The 17,092-nt window shown below is 46.9% G+C and overlaps 1 protein-coding gene across 3 annotated transcripts in view; it reads right to left on the bottom strand.

Moving 5' to 3' along the window:
* Positions 1 to 1,139: 1,139 nt before the first annotated feature.
* Positions 1,140 to 17,092, bottom strand: part of GALNT14 (polypeptide N-acetylgalactosaminyltransferase 14) — a 96,942-nt gene continuing 80,989 nt past the window's right edge. For all 3 annotated transcript variants that reach the window (XM_042051566.1, XM_042051565.1, XM_042051564.1), the window contains 5 exons: positions 16,727 to 16,819; positions 15,329 to 15,412; positions 14,033 to 14,177; positions 6,214 to 6,333; positions 1,140 to 5,637 (listed from right to left, as the gene is read on the bottom strand). In XM_042051566.1, the coding sequence (XP_041907500.1) occupies positions 5,479 to 5,637; positions 6,214 to 6,333; positions 14,033 to 14,177; positions 15,329 to 15,412; positions 16,727 to 16,819 (601 nt within the window). In that variant the 3' untranslated portion in view covers positions 1,140 to 5,478. The remainder of the gene's footprint in view (positions 5,638 to 6,213; positions 6,334 to 14,032; positions 14,178 to 15,328; positions 15,413 to 16,726; positions 16,820 to 17,092) is intronic.

The following is a 17,092-nucleotide window of genomic DNA, read 5'->3' as shown; positions in this document are numbered from 1 at the left end:
CCTTGTTGTCAGTGGCCTCGAGTCCAGCAAAATTTGTAAAAGCCATCTAAATTGTGTGGGCTTAGGCCAAGAGGGTCAGAGCTAACGGCAGTAATACCCTTGGATCTGGTTGTGACTACATGCAGACTTTGGGCCTGACTCCACATTTAGAGAAAACAATCATCTCTGCTACACAACACAGGCTGGATCTCCATGGGGATGATCCAGGAATTGTCAACAGGACCAGAATTCATGAAAACTGCTCTAAGTGCTTCTAATACTGATTCTTCTGAAAACATTTCGAATGCCAGAGCACCACTACGGCACCAGGATGCCGATCTCTGTTGGAATAGGCTCACACAACTGCTCCAAAGCCGTGAGAAGGAGGCAGGGGTTTTATCTGTCTGCTGCAGAGACACAACCAGACACGTGGATCATCAGGTGCCTCCATGGCCAGAGTGAGCTGGGACCACATCGTGCATGTTTAGCACCTGACACAAGCACAGCTGCTCTGAAGGACCACAGGAGCAGTGCAGAGGCTTGTGCTCCTTCAGAGAAGTGCGGATTGGGGCAACTTTGTTCAGGTGCTGTGTTATAAACCTGTCCCCATTGTGTAGTTCTAAGTCACTGGGACTCTTAAAAATAACCCTAAACACATTTCTACTGACTTGCACACTCCCAAACCTTTCACCCTGGGAACAGTCCTAATTTCACAGTATCATTCTTTTACTACATATATCAGGTTACATACAAGCTTTCAGTGCTCCTTCTCCTTTTTCATCTCCTTGGTTGGTTGGATGACTGCTTGGTTTTACAACTGAATTTACCCCTGTGCAGTAGCAATATCTGGTCTGGACACTTCTTTCCCATTAGTCATAGGAAAATGAGAGACATCACTCATTGTGATGGACAGTTGATAGACAATTACTACATGAGTGCTTATGCAAAACCCAGCCTTGAAACCCAGTCATGATTTCATTTGTACATCACATAGAACCAGTTCAGATTTCTTTAGTGCCCAGAGTATCAGAGAAAACAAAATAGCCCCCAGCACCACAAAAGGAGCGTCCTTACCTGTAAATTTATGTGCTGCTTTTTGTCAGCTCTGTGCTAAAATGCAGCTCTATTCAAAACTTAATTAGACTCAGTTGGAGAGGTAGTAGCTTGCAAGAGGTTTTTATTCTTACAGGGTTCTGAAGGCACTTCCAGTGAGAAACAGAACAGTGGACACTGAGAAAACATCCATACATCTGGAAAAATGCCACTGGATTTCAGCACGTAAGTCTCAACATAAGCTGGACACCCATACAAGGCTTCCTTTAACTCTCCAGCCATCTAAAGTAGCTGCACATTAAAACTGGTGCTGGACTGATCATTCAAAATTAATTTAGCCAGAACATTATTGAGCAGCAGAAGTTTCTTCTTCTGCTTGTGTGAAACCTGCTTGACCTTGCTTCCTTTACCTGTTCTACAAACAATGTTAGCCCCCAGCTTTTCACTGAAGCTTTTAAGATCTGAAATGTGAGCAGTGCAGATCCTACTGAAGAGCTGCGATCAGAGCCTGAGCCACAAGGAACACCAGCCTGTTATACCACAGATCCTGGTTTGCTTAGGGCAGTGGGGTCGACCCTGTCTGCCAGCTCAGTCCCTACTCCCTCCCTCCCTCCCTGCCCAACAGGACGGGAGAAAGAATCCAAAAGGGCAAAGTGAGAAAAACCTGTGAATCAAGATAAAGACAGTCTAGTAAGTGAAGGAAAACGACCCAAGCTATCCCAAGCCACTCCTAGAAGCAGAAGGGATTAGCACTCAAGGCTGTGCTTGTCTTGAACCACCACAAGTTCTCCAGTCTTTATCCACCAGCCCCATTTTGCTGTTGCATCGCTGGATAATCAAAGATCTCTGAATTCAGTTTCCACCTCTGTACCACCAAATCACTACCTTGCCATGTTGTAACCTGAGGTTCTGTGCACTGATGATTTGTGTTGTTACCTTATGGCACTGCACTGGTACAGGGAGAAGATGGGCACGAGACACCTAGAAATCACGTAAGCAGCAACGTAAGGAGTGCAAGACTTCTCCAGCCCAGCTAAAACCAGACAGATTTGTTCTCATTGGAATATGGATCTCCTCCATGAGGGGAAATGGTTTTTTGATTTTTTATGGTGTTTTTTGGGGTTCTGGGAATTTTTTTTTTTTTTTGCTAGCCTTAGTTGGCTCTTTAAAAGCCAGTCGTAGTTCTAGCCTTGAGTTTCCTGCTCTGAATGTAATTTTCCCAAGACACAAGAAGTGACTTACCCAGAGTTCATAAAGGCTGTCACAAAGCTCAACAGTCAGGATTAGAATCATATTTTCTACTTTATCTGCTGTTCTTTCAAGTCAGTGTAAAATGTTACCAAATAGCATTACTACCAAATGGCATTGGGGCTTAGGAAGCATTGGCATGGGAGCCCATCTAGATCCCAATCAGTCACTCCTGTCCCTGTTCACAGCATGATAATAATTTGTCCAGGCATTGAAAAAACACAAAGCAAAAAGGGTTCATCTGTTTTCAGTGTATTTTAATAAATGAAACAAACCTGAAGGTACGAGTTGGATTTCAGCAGCAGTTAACCTTTTCCCTGACACGATGTGAGGTCTCTCTGCAGGGGTGTTAAGCAGATTTGCTAAATGCCATATTGGGGCTAACTCTGGAGACTGCCAGACCATCACCAGCTTTATATAAAGCTCCCCAGGAGTCACAGGCTGATACTCTCAGGCTTCTCTGAAAACACTGCTGATCCACAGGGATAATCTCATTTCCTGGACCATGAAATAAGCTGTAGCCTAAGGGTTACAGCTGATGGCTGTGTGAGACACCATCACCAGTTTGGTAAGTGCTGCTGTTCCCCAGGTCTGTGAGGTACTTGGTGGCTGCTGGGCCTGCAAGAGACTTAGCTGAACTTAGTTGCTGCTCTCTGGTAGGGGACACCATGCCTGATGTCCCTCTCTCCACTGCCTGCCTTCCATTGTCCCCAGACATGTTCACAGTGATCACTTAGCCCATGTTTTGGAACAGGAGGGGTTTGCTGTAGCATTTGTGTTTCCCAAAAGGCAAGAGAGCTGAAAAGCTGGTCAAACAACTCCTTCCTAGAACACATCCCTGCAGGTCCCATGGGTCCATGTGCCCAAGCACACACACATATGTAGTGAGGTAGCTGTTTCTGCTAAGGCAAAGAACAGTTTAGAGAGCTTTGGCTGTCAGCAGAACAGAGATTTGTTTTCAGCTTTGGTGGAAAACAGTAAAGCTAGATAGGTCTGAGGTCCTGCTCAGAGTGTACCTGCCAGGTGCTGAACTTCAAAACCCACGCCGAGTTGTCCAGCAATTTGAATTTTCACAATCGAATTGCCAGCTGCTGGGCAGTCCCAGGCTGTGGGCACAGTACAGGTGTGAACGTGTTAAGCTCCAAGCTCTTAGGAGCTGCTTTCCCTTGTAAACACTACACAGGGAATAACTACCCCTTGCCTGTCATCACCACTGTGAAAAGTAGATGTGATATTTCCCTGTTCAATTAAAAAGAAGCCCAAGGTCACTGCCCTCCTTTGTGAAATGGGTCCATTCCATTTTAAGTGCTCCCCTTTGTTTCCTGCTCGGAGTGGTGGCATGGAAACAATGCCACCTCCCGCCACGAAATGACAGCTTGCTCCAGCCCTTTCATAACAGAAGCCCTTGAGGCTGGCACCAAGGGAGCTTGATGAGGTTGGTAATCACTGCAGCACATGAAAAGCATTTTGCACTGCGACCCTTTGTACATAAAGAGCTACACTGGTTCTGCTTCTAAAGCTGGAGAGATTTAAACATATGGCTTTCTCCCAGCACTGAGGGAGGAGAAACTGAGGCAGTAAAATCCTGAAAGCCAGCAATTTATTCAAGAAGGGATGCTGAGAGCACTTGAAGGCTTAAAGCTTATGGTATTTTACCTGCAGTCTGTGGCACAGGAAACAATGGATAGGATTCTCGCTAAATCCTAGCATTTTCAGAGACAGAAACTATGTTGGGTTTTTTTTTCAAGTCACATTGATAGTCCTGTGGAAGTTCTCTTTGAGAGTTGTTACCACAGGAGAGCTGTGTGCACAGCTCTTGGTGATGCCTGTTACCTGTGGCTGAAGGGACAGCTGCCCTGAAAGGCTGGAAAAGGACCTTCCAGTCTTCTGTTCCTAACATCCCTCCTGAGGGCGTCTGTCCTAGTCTCCTTGGGCAGTCACCTCACTCCCACCCAGTGACAGCACCTGACACGACCTCTGGGAAACGACTGATCTCCAAAAGCTGAATAAATCATTTCTGCCTGGTCTGCCTATGTTAAGTGACTTTGAGAGAGAGGTACATTGTGCCCCAGGCTTCCCTGCTCACAGGTGTGAATGGGGAATCCCAAACCTATTCTTCAGTACTTCACATCGTGGCCCACAAGGTAACTGGGAAGCAAACCCAGGTAATATCCCTTTCCCCTTCTCAGAGCAGTCTCTAATTTTAATTGTAAATTAAACCTTCAGTAGCAGCATTTTATGGGAGTCCCTTCATCTGTAGTTTGGAAATTGGGAGACAGAAATATGACACAATTACCTTCAATTACCAAAAATATTACTTTTATGGAAGAAAAGTGAAAATTTGATTTAGTCCAGATCTGAAGCAGAGCAGTGAGAGACAGTGAAATTTTAGGGGAGCTTTCAGTGACCTATGGCCTTCAGAGAGGAGAAATAATCATGTTCCTGCCTTTCCTCCCAGCTTGACAGAAGTTTATATCCTTTAATCTCACACAGTGAATCCTCTGTTTGCTTGGGCTTTGGAAATTCAACAAGGACTGTGTGCAGCTAGCACAGAGCAGGATTGCCCCATCACTCACTGTTCTGATCCTGGCCACAGCTGTAAATGCTGCTCTGCCTCTGTACACACAACATGGATGTGGATCAGGTACCAATTCCAATGTGCAACATGGCTCCACCCATGCTGCTGGCAGAAGACAGAAACATCCACAGCAAGTGCCAAGGTAATTCAGGGTCTTCCACTTGATCCCTGGCGATGCTTCTTAGCAGCCCTTGGCACATCCCACCTTGTGCACCCGCCTCAACCCCCAAGAGCCACTGGGATGCTTGTTTTGCTCAGCCCAAGTCTTCTTTAGGTATTAAAGGCCCTTCTACCTGCGTTTTCAGGGAGATCAATCAATGCTGAAGTTCTGTACAGCCCATTACAGGAGCCCCAGTATCCCTCTAAAACATTTCAAGCTTGGTTCTCTGCCATCCCCTTCTCCTTGACCATCACCAGGCCAATACCAGCTGCATGTCTGGCAGTTAACATCTGCTGTTCCACCTGGAGTGCTGTGTCCCATTTTTATTTGAACGATTCTCCTCCTGTCCCACAGCACACAAGGACGCCCAGTGGTTTGGATTTGAGCCCCATCCGGTGCACCTCAGCCGCGTGTGGCCACGTCCCGGTGCCCGTCCCCGCCGTGCACATCCTCCAGCAGGTCAAGACATCACCATGTCCCAGCGCTGGCTCATGGCTGTGCTCTCACAGGGGTTGATGACGAGCTCTTTAATGCTCTCGTTCGTGTCCCCGATGGTCTCGGTGTCCAAGCAGAAGCGTGAAGCTATGTGCTCAATGTGTGACCCAACTTTGCCCCAGCGCTGAGGAGAGACACACACAGCAGGAGAAAGAGGTGAACAAGCTTCCTCCCCACAATGCTTTTACTGTGCTGTTCCAGCATCAAGAGGACAGCTGTCACCAAGCCCTTGTGGCCTGATGCTGGCAAGTACAAGGTCCCCAAACCCACACCAAGCAGAGCACATGCTGAGCATTTTTCCCAACAGAAGCACATTCATTCAACTCAGCCTCTGCCTGGCTTCAGGAAAATAATATATTACTAACAGCTTTTTCCCCAGGTCACTGGTTCAAATGCCAGCTCAGTGATTAACTGCAGGGAAATGTTAGCATCTGCTGCCTTACTGGCAGCCCATGTGAACTAAATTGCCAGTTTGGGTTTGACTTCTGCATTGAAGTATCCAGATCACCACCCTCACTAATAGACATCCTTATCAACACACTCATTTAAGAGGCAAAGGGCTCAACAGGCCAGAATCCGTACTCCCAAAATGACTGTGCTTCCCAAATGAAGTCAGAGCACAGGCCATTTAATGTGCACTAACACTGTGATGAAAGAAAGGGAACTTCCAAGAAAATGAGGGATCAGTGAAGGGGCTCACCTGCTTGTTGTCACCTTCTTTACAAGGTGACAGCAGCACCTGGGAACCAGGGAAGAGGGTGTACACAGACAAACAGAGCTGCTGCTGGCGGACGTGGTGGTTGTATGTGTAAGTCCATTCCTGCACAGAGGAAGAAAAAGAAAGGTGGTGAAAGATCAGTGTTGATTCTTACTATTTTTTTACCTGGAAAACAAACACTTTGGCTTGGATCCTGCCCCTTACAAAATCAAGCACAAACCTCACTGACTTCAAGAGGCACCAGGAGAGGTCATTAGGATGTTTGAAGCCTCCCCAAAATTGAAGCTGTCATTGGGGGATTGCAGGTACCAAAGAAAATGTCTACAAAAGATGCTGGAAGAACATGTTTCACGAGACAAAAGATTTCACAGCCAGAACTGGGCTGTGGTTGGAGAACAAAAGGATGGGAAAAAAGCAGAAGAGAGGCAGGAATACTACTAACCAGACAATGTGCAATCCTCTTTTTTCAGGGAAGAGCAGCAGAGATGCTTTCCAGCTGGCAGTGGGAGAAGAGAGGTGATACCTAGCAAATGCCTGCAACTCCTGGGATCCTGTTCCCAAGTACCACAAAAATAAGGGGTAAAGCTCTGCTTTCTATCAAGGCAGTGGGACCAAATTTCAAAGGTTTGCTGTTCTGGTTTGCTATGACCATTGTTATTCCTGTTCCACTGGTCCACCTTGGAGGTTTTTTCTTTTGCTGCTTTTCATGTTCACCAGCTCTTTATCAGCTTCTCAGCTCCAGAAATAAACTTTGGAGGAGCTGATGCCTTAGGTTTTAACTTTTATATTTTTCAAGTCCTGTACTGCTTAGTGTGTAACTCTGAAGTTTCGTGTGCCCTGTTAACTACTGCTCTCTCATGCTAGTTAGACAGAACAGCCTCTCTAGGTTTGCTCTTCAAGGACACCAGGCCCCAAAATGTGTAAACTAAAGCCTAGAGAAGGGGAGGGGCGGGGGGGGGGGGCAAACTTGGGGTAATGACTTCATTAACTGAAGTTATAATTGGAGAATTAATCCTGATATGCAAATGAACCAAACTTAGAAAAAGTGTGAAGAACCCATGACCCAGGGTCCATCTTGGGTGGAGCCTTTTGGCTGCCCAGGGTGTACCTTCCTCTGAAGGCCTTTCAAATAAATACCTACTTCTATCCTCTTATTTTTGTCTAGCCTCTGTTTTTAGGAGGCCACCTCAAGGCATCAAGCAGAGACTCTTGTCCTGTATGATGCTTACCAAACAACAGGCAATCTCTGGAATTACCATCTTTTTCACCACTGAATGTTTTTGGGAGAGAAAGAGGAGTAGCTGATAGTTTGAGGAGGATTTCAAATGTGCTGGACAAAGCACAGTGGAAGTACAAACACACTGCTTAGCCCAGGAGTGTTTCACAGAAGTTTACTCCAGCTGAGCAGTTTCTATCCTTACCTGTGCTCTTATTACCCAAGAGCACCTCCTGAGAGGATCCCAGCCAAGGGATGTCTGCCTCCCTGTTACCCGTGTGTGTGCACAAGCAGACAAGAGCTGGTTTGGCTGATAGGAAACCACAAACCATGCTTTCACATAACCCTGGAGAGGGACTTCTGGAACAAGTGTTTTGCTTGTAACTTTGTGTGAGCATCAACTTTAAAATTAGAAAGAGCGGGACTGGAAGGGTTTTCTGAGGGCTCCCAGCCAGGGTACAAAGCAGGATCAACTCCTGCTGTGTGAATGGCTCTGAGCAGCAGCAGTGGGAGCAGATGGAAAGCAGGTTTCTGAGCCGTGGCAGGGCAGGTGAGCAGGGCTGGAGGACCAACAGCAGGCTGGTTTCACTATCAGAGGGCAATAACCCTGCTGCAGACAGCAAGGCCAGGGAGCAAGAGGCTTCCCACAAGAGCACCCAGGAGCCACGGCAGATGCGTTGACAGGATAGAGGCCATGAAAACTCTGAACCTGCTGTGAAAGAAAAGGTGCAAAGAGAAAGCAGAACAGCTGAGAGCTCAGACATTGAGGAGTCAGAGCTCGGTGAGAAGTGAAGTGAGCAGCGGTGTTGGCAGCAGAGGGAAAGGCAGTGCTCAAACATACGGCTGCGAGGCTGGGGCTGGAAAAATGGGGCTCCTGGGAGACTTCAACCCTTTCTGAGTGCTGGAGGGAAATGTGAAGAATGGCTGCCCCACTCTCAGAGCTGGGATGCCTGCAGCTCCCCTGACTTTGAATGGTGGAGGTTTTGGGTTGCATTAGCATGAGTTATTAGAGCAGGGAAATGCTTCCAGTCCTTTGGTATTTGTCACCGTCAGCAGCTCTAACTCCTCTCCTCAACTTCAAAACAGACAGCTACAGGCATTTAACTCCTGGGAATATAAATCCCACTTTCATTCAGGTTCTTAGCCACCTGGAAGGGAAAACACGCTCTTCCATGGCAGACCCAGCTCCACAAGGACTTCACACTGTGATCCTCATACTCTATGCTTCTTAGCCCACTATTCCCCACCAGCTCATGGAAATCAAACCTGGCTTTCTGAACAGCCTACCCACAGGCCTCTCAGCAAGAGCTGCCCAGGATCTGGGCACATAACAAGCATTCATTTTCAAAGCCAAATCCACACCCAAAGGGCCTTCTGGCAACTACTCTTCTTTGTCATATGGAGCAGGGTTTACCTGATCCTACAGTGAACACGTTCCAGACATCCCAACCATGCATCCTGTCAGCTGCTGTGTAAACTACCAGCCTGGGAAATCAGGTGCCAAATTAGTCCAGCATCTGTGAAGAACCAAACCCTATGGGGCAAGCTGCAACATCTGTTCTTGGCACCCACGCTGCTATAAGATGCTTTGAAAACCTGCTTTACATTTTTAACCAATTGTTTGTCATTTTAGTTCAGGACAGGGCTGAAGCTGTGCCCACAAGGCTCCTCAGCAGCAGCCAGTTAATCCTGTAACTTGTGTGTATGTTGAATTCTCCAACTAACTTGGGCCATGGGACTTTTTTTGTTTGTTTGTTTTGACATCTTAACCTTCTTCCTTCACTGAGGTTATCTCATGGAAGACTGCTCCTCCCACAGGTTCTCCATGGTTTTTTTCCAGACCAGGCTACGTTCAAGCCTCCACAATATTCACCTCCTCTCCAGGCAGGACCATCCTCTCACCCAGCAGTGGACCATGGGATAGGAAGGATGGCAGTAACCATTTTCCCTAAGCTGTTTTTCACCACAAGAAGTGAGGGCTCCAGAGCTAGATGTGTGTGTCAGTTCCACAGCTGACACCGGATCCCACCCTCCTGCCCCCAGGCTGTCCTTCCACTGTCTTTATCTCAGCTGACAGATTTTCACACAGCTCATCTATCTCGGCAGAATGGCTTTTTATGGAAGCCAGTCCTGTTGAAAGTATTTTATCCAGCTCTAATCATGTCTTCTTCCCTTTCAGCCCTAGATGAAAGCCAAATAAAATTATTCAGAAAATGAAGAAATCTGGGGGGGAGGAGAGGGAAGTCAGTTGAACACCACAGAATCCATGAAGGGATTTGAGTTAAAATACACACCCATGGCCAGGCAAATTTTTATCTTACCCCTTCTCTTCCCTTATTTGTATGAGTTGGGGTATGAGTTTCTTCTTTTCTTTTTTTTTTCCCCATGAGAACTACTTTATCTCCTAGTCCCTGGCACTGACATGGCCAGCACAGCACTAACAGCAGCAGAGCTTCGCATCATGGAGGTTGTGGTGGATGAGGCAGCCCATGGTACTCCTAAGGAGCCCCGCAAGGAGCTAGCATGGCTTCAGGGCTGCAGACTGGCCTGAGGAGACACCATCAGGCTTTAGAGCTGACCCCAGAACCAAAGAAAAACAGATACATGAGGTAAAGATCAAGATTTCCTGCCTTTTCAAAGACAAAGAAGGAGTGGTGGTGGAGCCAGGAGGAAGAGGGTGGACTTGGAGAAGAGAGCTACCAGCTGCACAGCACAACCAGCAACCCCCTTCCCCCAAAGCCTCAGGTAACACTAACCCCCTCGTCTGAGGCTGGTGACTGCTTCTCAAGGCTTCAGCATCATCTGAGCCGGCACCTGTCACTGTTGCTCAGCATTATTGTGAATTGAGGAAATTATTTTCAAAAGTGACCTTTGGCTTGGCACAGCCTGGCTGGCAGATGGAGGAAGGAGCCCCTCAGCCCGGGAAGGAGCAGTCCCACGGGAGCCCAGCGTTCCGTGACAGCGAGGCCTCTGCTGCCGAGCGAGAGGTCAGCCGTACCCTAAAGCTGAGGTAGAAGCTGGAGAAAAGTGTTTCTGAAGAAGGTGCAACGATCTAATTATCCAATTATCTTCTTAAAATCACAGGGAAGGACTTCCCAAGGCACCTGAGGACACCGAAGTGCTGCCCTCACCAAAGACCCTGGGATACAACTGGCACTTCCACACATCTCAGGAGAGGGAAAGCAGAGTACATGAGGTGCCCAGGACCACCTGGGTGCAGAAATAATACTGCTGCCCCTCTGCTCTGCTCGCTCAGCCTGGCTCCCACAGCTGCAGCCAGCCTACAGCCGAGGCAGGTCATGCCCACGGAGGAGAAGAGCGAAGGCTTTTGAGGGGAAGAAGGTCAGAAGAGAATGTTTATGGCTGAGATGTCTCAGGAGGGACTTGGGTTTGGATAGATACTAAATGCTCTCCAAAAAAAGTGCACATCTAGTCAGCACACAGAAGACCTCAAGCCAACTGGGATGAGCATCAAAGCCATACCAGGCAGATTATCACACTGTATTTCCTTCACAAGAACAGTCAAGGACATGCCATTCAAATGCAGTGGCAGCCACTGAGCTGCAAACCCCAGATATTTTGGGGTGCAGGCCCAGGAAACGGATGCTGCAGCCTTTCCCCTTTTTCCTTGCCTGTCTGAAAGATGCCTGAGCTTTACATTCCTCTTGCAGCAACTGCTTACATGTGTGTTATATCCAGGTAAAAGCATCTTCAAATTTTTTATCTGAAGTATGTCAGGTTTCCTGAAGCTGCTAATGACTTAAATAAATCCCAGAGTCAGATGCCTTTTCCGAACTCTATGAACTAATATCAACTGACACTTGGTTTCAAAAAAAACCTCAACTACTCACATCTTCATTAGATAGATGAGGACAAAATTATGATCAATTATTTTCCCTCAGATGCATTTCTCTCATGAAAAACTAAATCAATCTGTTCATTTAGCAAATGAGACTCAACAAGGCATAGAGCGCCGAGGTTCCAGTGGGCAGGAGCACAGGCAGAGCCTGCTCTGCCCTGGGGATGGGCACTGCAGAAACGTCTCTGCCAGTCACTAACTCAGCAGCCCCCTGTGAGCCACCCCGGGGTCCTCAACCACCTCAAGATCCCTCTGAGAGACATCTCAGGGGACAGAGCCCACCCTGCCCACTGCCAGACCTGGAGAGGAAAGGGCCAAGTGGACCCCTGGGATGCAAAGACAGAGCTCTCCTACACAAAGATGAGGGGTCTTCTTGTGCCTCAGTGCCCCTTTCAGTACTTCAGGACCAACACCAGACACCACCAGGGAGGTTTTTTGAGATCTCCTAAGGGTGTAAATCTGATTTCACCACAGAGCACCTGTCTCAATTTACCCAAACTATGGATGTAGCCAGAGGTCTCACAACACCCTTCCCCTACACTACAGGTACAAAAACCTAAAATAAAGAGCAATTGATTGCCATCTGACAGCTCCTGTGCCTCTCTCCTTAAACCACAGTAGCTCAGATCTTCCCACAGCCAGTCCCAAGATTTCATGGATGTAATGTTGGTAAAGGGCTGCAGCAGCCCAGCAGGGAGACAGCTACAGAAAGGCAATCAAAGCAACCAAACTACTGCTACTATAATAGTGATAATAAGGAATTTGGACAGCCAGGATATTTCCACGGTACTTATTGAACACCAGGAAAGCAGAGCTTTGATTTAGCTAAGCCTATTTTTCAAATAATGAAGCTTAGGGTAAACAAGACGTGACTGCAGTATGTTAAAAGTGAAGATTATTTCTCTATTCTGGTATATCAAATGCAAAACCAAGTAGCATTCAAGACTGCTGCATAATCAATTCTACACAGCCTGGTGGTTCTAACACCCATGTCATCCACAAGTTCAGGTGGTCTTGTAGCAACTGAGTCATTAAAATATAAGTTTCTATTCACAATTGAAGTTTAAATACCCTGCTTTAATCTGAACTATTCTTCATGAGTACAAGTAACAGAGAACTAGCCTAAAAACAGAGAAAGATAAAAAGGGAAGGCTTTTCTCTATTCTTGCTGTGTACTGAGTGCAGCCATTCTGCAATCTGTTTGTAGTGCATTTTTCTGTTCCCTTGCAGAGTTAGTGCTGGACGTGCACAAGAAATGGAGTTGCCATCCAGTGGGAAGTGTTGACCTATCGCAAACTGCTGCAGAATCAGAACGGGAAGATGAAAAGTTTGTGGCGTGAAAAATTCCAAAAATTTACTGCACAGAAATGTCAAAACAAAATGTGTTTGGTGGGAATGAAACAATCCAATTTGTTGGCATGACATTTCTCATTTTAAAATACCACATCAAACTGGTATTTCAGAAAGACCAATACCATTTCATTTTGAAACACTAACTTGCAGCAGCATTTTTCATTCTGATTTTCCCAGGTCTTTTTTTAAAAACAGCCAATTCGTTGGAAGTTGCTATTGTCACTAGAACACTTTTTCTTTCTTCTGCAGAGCTAGCCCTGAAAACATTATGACCTGCTCTCATCAGCTTGCTGTTTGTGTGAAAAGTCCACATAGCAGAAGAAAGAAAAACAATTCTGGAAGCTGAAAACCAGTGAAACCCTACCAAGTGTTACCATGTGGCACTTGCAATTACATTAACTACATTTTCTGAACTGACTAATATTCAAGTAGTCATTGTTGATTTTGCCATGCTGTGAAACAGATATTAATTTCCTGCCTAGAGACAGACATGCAACTGCATTTGGAAAGAGATGCACATAATGACATGCTTTGTTTGCACACATAAATCAGGGACATTTTAAGCAGTCTCCCCAGGCTGGGCCTTTCATATGCACAGCTACCTGGTTTGAATATGTACCATGAGGGTTAAGGATGTACAAGTGGAAGCAAGCACACCACACCATTTCCCACTGAATTAATTCATGGCAACCATGGAGAAGCAAGGGATTATTATCCTCCCTGTTTTATAGATGGAAACACAGAACTTACTGACATGCCCAAAATCACAAAGGGAGCCTGAAGCAAAGGTGGGTTTTTCTGAAGCTGTCTTGGTCCAGAAACTCTGCTGCAAGGCACATGTTTTTGCTCTTGGCTCTAACATCTCCTAGGCTGTGCTTTTGAGAACATCAACTCATACAGCGCTTTCTCGTCTCAATGAGACTGAAAAACCCGAGATCATCCTCATTGAATTCTTGCTAGTTTAATGCAATCCAATACTGAGAGAATGCAGACTATGAAGTTACAAATGCCACTGCAACTCAGTGTATTTTGAAGGAAAAAAGGCTAGGAGATGAGAGGAGGTTGTAATTCTCTTTGCCTTTGATCTGTGCAGATGAGCAGCATGTGGCGTTCCTGGGCAGCGGGAAGTGCTCAGCACAGACTCGCATGGAGCAGGACACGCTGTCCCATGGCTCCTGCACCAGTCCCTGCTGCTGTCCAGGGCCTCCACCAAGGTCAGGTGGAGTTGCCAGGGTTTAACTACATGCTAACTAAGGGAAGACACTGGCAGAATGGGTAAATCCTCCAACGGAGCTTTAGCAACCTTAAGAAATCATCTTGAAGCTGCCCCCATGGCTTCTTCCCATCCAGCATCACAGGGATACACATCTTACCTGTGCCTTTGGTACAGTGCCCTTGCTGCTGTTGCAAGGATTTAAGCTCAGGATGGGGAGTTCTTGGTCTTCAGACTTGTGTGACTCCAGGCAGCTCTGCCTTTGCCTGATTATCCCAGTCTGATAGAGCGATTCCTCGGGAATCCTGTGGGAAGAGTGTGAAAACAACATCCGTACTGCCCCGTACGCAGGGAGGCTCAGTGGGGTGAGGTTGCATCATTTCACCTCCAGAAAATGAGGGGTGGCAAGATCTACTACAATACTGAAGCACTGAGAGCAGCACACAGACTGGGACGCTGCAGAAGCAGCACTCAGAGATGGATGGCTGACCTTTATAAGAGGAAAAAATAAATAACTGCACAAGGCAAACAGAGGAGCCAGGAGTAGGCTGTGAGCAGGCTGAAGGTCAGCCTTCAGCTTACAGGAGAAGGGAACTTTATAACAAACTGTCACAGAGCCCTGGCACTGCCTGTGAATGCTGCTGTGCAATGCCACCCATGGCAAAAAAGCAAGAAAATGGCTATAAATCATCGTTTTCACACAGTGATTCTGCACTCAGCTATTGCACCAGCAGGTCCATGGAGGCATCTCTAGAACTTTACCATCGTTTCTGAGGATGGCTCCTGATAGGCACCAGGGGAATGAATGCAATGGTTTCTGGAGTAAATTGGTAACTAAAAGATATCTGTGCAAAAGCAACAATGTTTAGCAAAGCATTGGGCTAGAAGCAAGGCAGAGCCATCTGAATACAAATCATAAAATCCTAGAGTGAATGGTTTCACAATAGAGAAGCCCTGAGTGCCACAGAACAGTGTGAAAGGACTGGAAATTAGGTGCTTGTTTAGGAAGCAAGAGTCATTAAGTACCAAAACACCCCAGCAGAGGCTATGGTGGATTTTCTGCCCTGGGATACTTCTGTGAGGAAATCTCTCTTATTTCCCTATACAGCCTGTTCCACAGCATAGGCAGGAGGATACCTAATGAATCCCCGAGAGCAAATGGGAGTAACTGGTGCTTTGTCCCTCACCAGCCCTGCAGCAAAGAGCTTAGAGGAAGCAGGTATCACAGAATATCCGGAGTTGGAATGGACTCCCAAGGATCTCCAAAGCCCTGCAGTATGTCACACTGTGAGCAAGCTGTGTTTAAAGCCAGCACAAAATTCACTCTGCCCTTCTGTGAGGCCTGAGGGAGGGGGTGCCTATGTCTCTGGGGCAGAGGAAAGCTCTGTGGGGCAGGAGGGAGGGATGGAGCATCCCACTGGCCTGCTGGAGGCAGGTGGAGATCGCACATCCATACCGAAGTTCGGGATAAACGTTTTCCAGGTACCACTTGAAGCTGTGGCATTTCAACTTCTTCCGCAGTTCCACTCTGCTCTGGACACTGTGGGAAGAAAGTATCACAGAGATACAATGGAAATGATGAAGGTGAGACCCAACACACCAAAAAGGGAGGCTGAGAGAAACTCAACAGAAATGCATAGCCAGCAAACATAAGAGCATCAGCAGCTCTGGTTTCTCTCTGCGTGAGCTTGAGCGATTGTTTGGATCTCTGTCTCTTTGGAGGTCTCACTTGGTAACATAGCATGATGACATATTGTCATTTTAACAAGGAGTCTGGAGCTGAAAAGGTTCATGGAAGAGCAGTCATTTAAAAATGATTAGCAAAAAATGTATGCTAGTATATGCAATGACCCTTACCTGAATATATTAACGTACCAGGAAATTAATATATGCTACTTGCTATTCTAAGTTACTCTTGGTTTACAGGATTATAGGAGGCCGAATTTGCAAGAGCACCTAAACATGCTTGTAAGCCAGCAGAATCTAATCACACAGTGAAATACTTTTCTCTTTCATGAATCAGGACAAAATTTCTACTGAGGGATTATGTACAGTGACATTTTAGAAACTCCAGCTCCTCCCTGGGCCAACCTCTACCCTTGAAGCTGTTATGAGCTGGCTTTTATGGAGTAGTCAGAAGCCTCCAGTACCTCCTTTTCACATAGGTCAACTTCTCCATACCCTCCTACACTAAGCAGGACAGAGCTGTTCATTCTGTGCTGATGGATGGGAGGAGGATATATTCATTCACTAAAAACAGGGGAGTCACCAGGACTTCAACTTATTTATCCTGGAGATTGAAGAGTGGTCACAAGGAATTTGGGTTTGGATTCGGAACCCCCTGGAGTCTGAAGGAAAGAGGCAAAGAGGAGCATGTGAAAATGAGAAATACAACAAAGATATTTACAGTTTTCCTGACAGGGAGGCATTTCTGGCTATTCACAGAAGGAATGGCAAACTCGCTGCACACAAAGCACTCGCTGCTTTCCAATAAAGCATCAGCAGGTCAAAAATTTGATGATTTTCCTGTCTGCCAGCTGCCACCAACACCTCTGGACTCTCTCTGCCGAACTCCGCCCTGGGATAAGTAGTTGTATGTAGTGCCAAGGGCAGGACACAGGCAGAGGGGGTTTTCCCCCACCTGGATTTGGTTTATTCACTGCAATAAACCAGCACAGCATTTAAACTGGCTGTTTATCCACCTCACTGCTGTAGCACGTGCCTGCCATTAGCATTTAATTGTTACTACAGAAACAATGCAGGAGGGTTTCCACAGCAGGGGATGTCACCGTGAGCACCCAGTGCAGCAGGCAGGGCACACGCAGGGCACAGGCAGCAGAGGAAGAACCCTTACTTTCCAAAAGGCCTGCCCTGGGCTGCGGGCCGGGCGGCGTAGTAGTACTGCTTGAACTCGTCCATCCACACCTCCGCCGTGCGCTTGGTGTTCCTGAGGGAGGCAACGGAACGCGCGTGAAACCCAGGGGGCCTGCGAGGTGACACTTCCCAAAACGCACCAACTGGTCCATCCTGCCCTCCTCCCTCCCCTCGGCTCGGTCTTCACCCAAGCTGAGCCAGCCCATCCCTCACTACTAGAGAAGGTAGTGCTTTGTTGCCAGTACCCAGGGACCAAACACATCCGGCCAAATAAAGTTCGGGTGAAGAACTCACCCTTTCAAACTCAGCTGGATGCTTTGCATCCACCAGACTCAGAACTGCATGT

The sequence above is a fragment of the Corvus kubaryi genome, unplaced genomic scaffold, assembly GCF_017639235.1.
Source record: "Corvus kubaryi isolate FWS band 111438036 unplaced genomic scaffold, C.kubaryi_AGA036_p1.0 76, whole genome shotgun sequence".
Lineage (NCBI taxonomy): Eukaryota > Metazoa > Chordata > Aves > Passeriformes > Corvidae > Corvus > Corvus kubaryi.
Note: the sequence above shows the minus strand (reverse complement) of the source record. Positions and strands in the feature narration are given on the sequence as shown.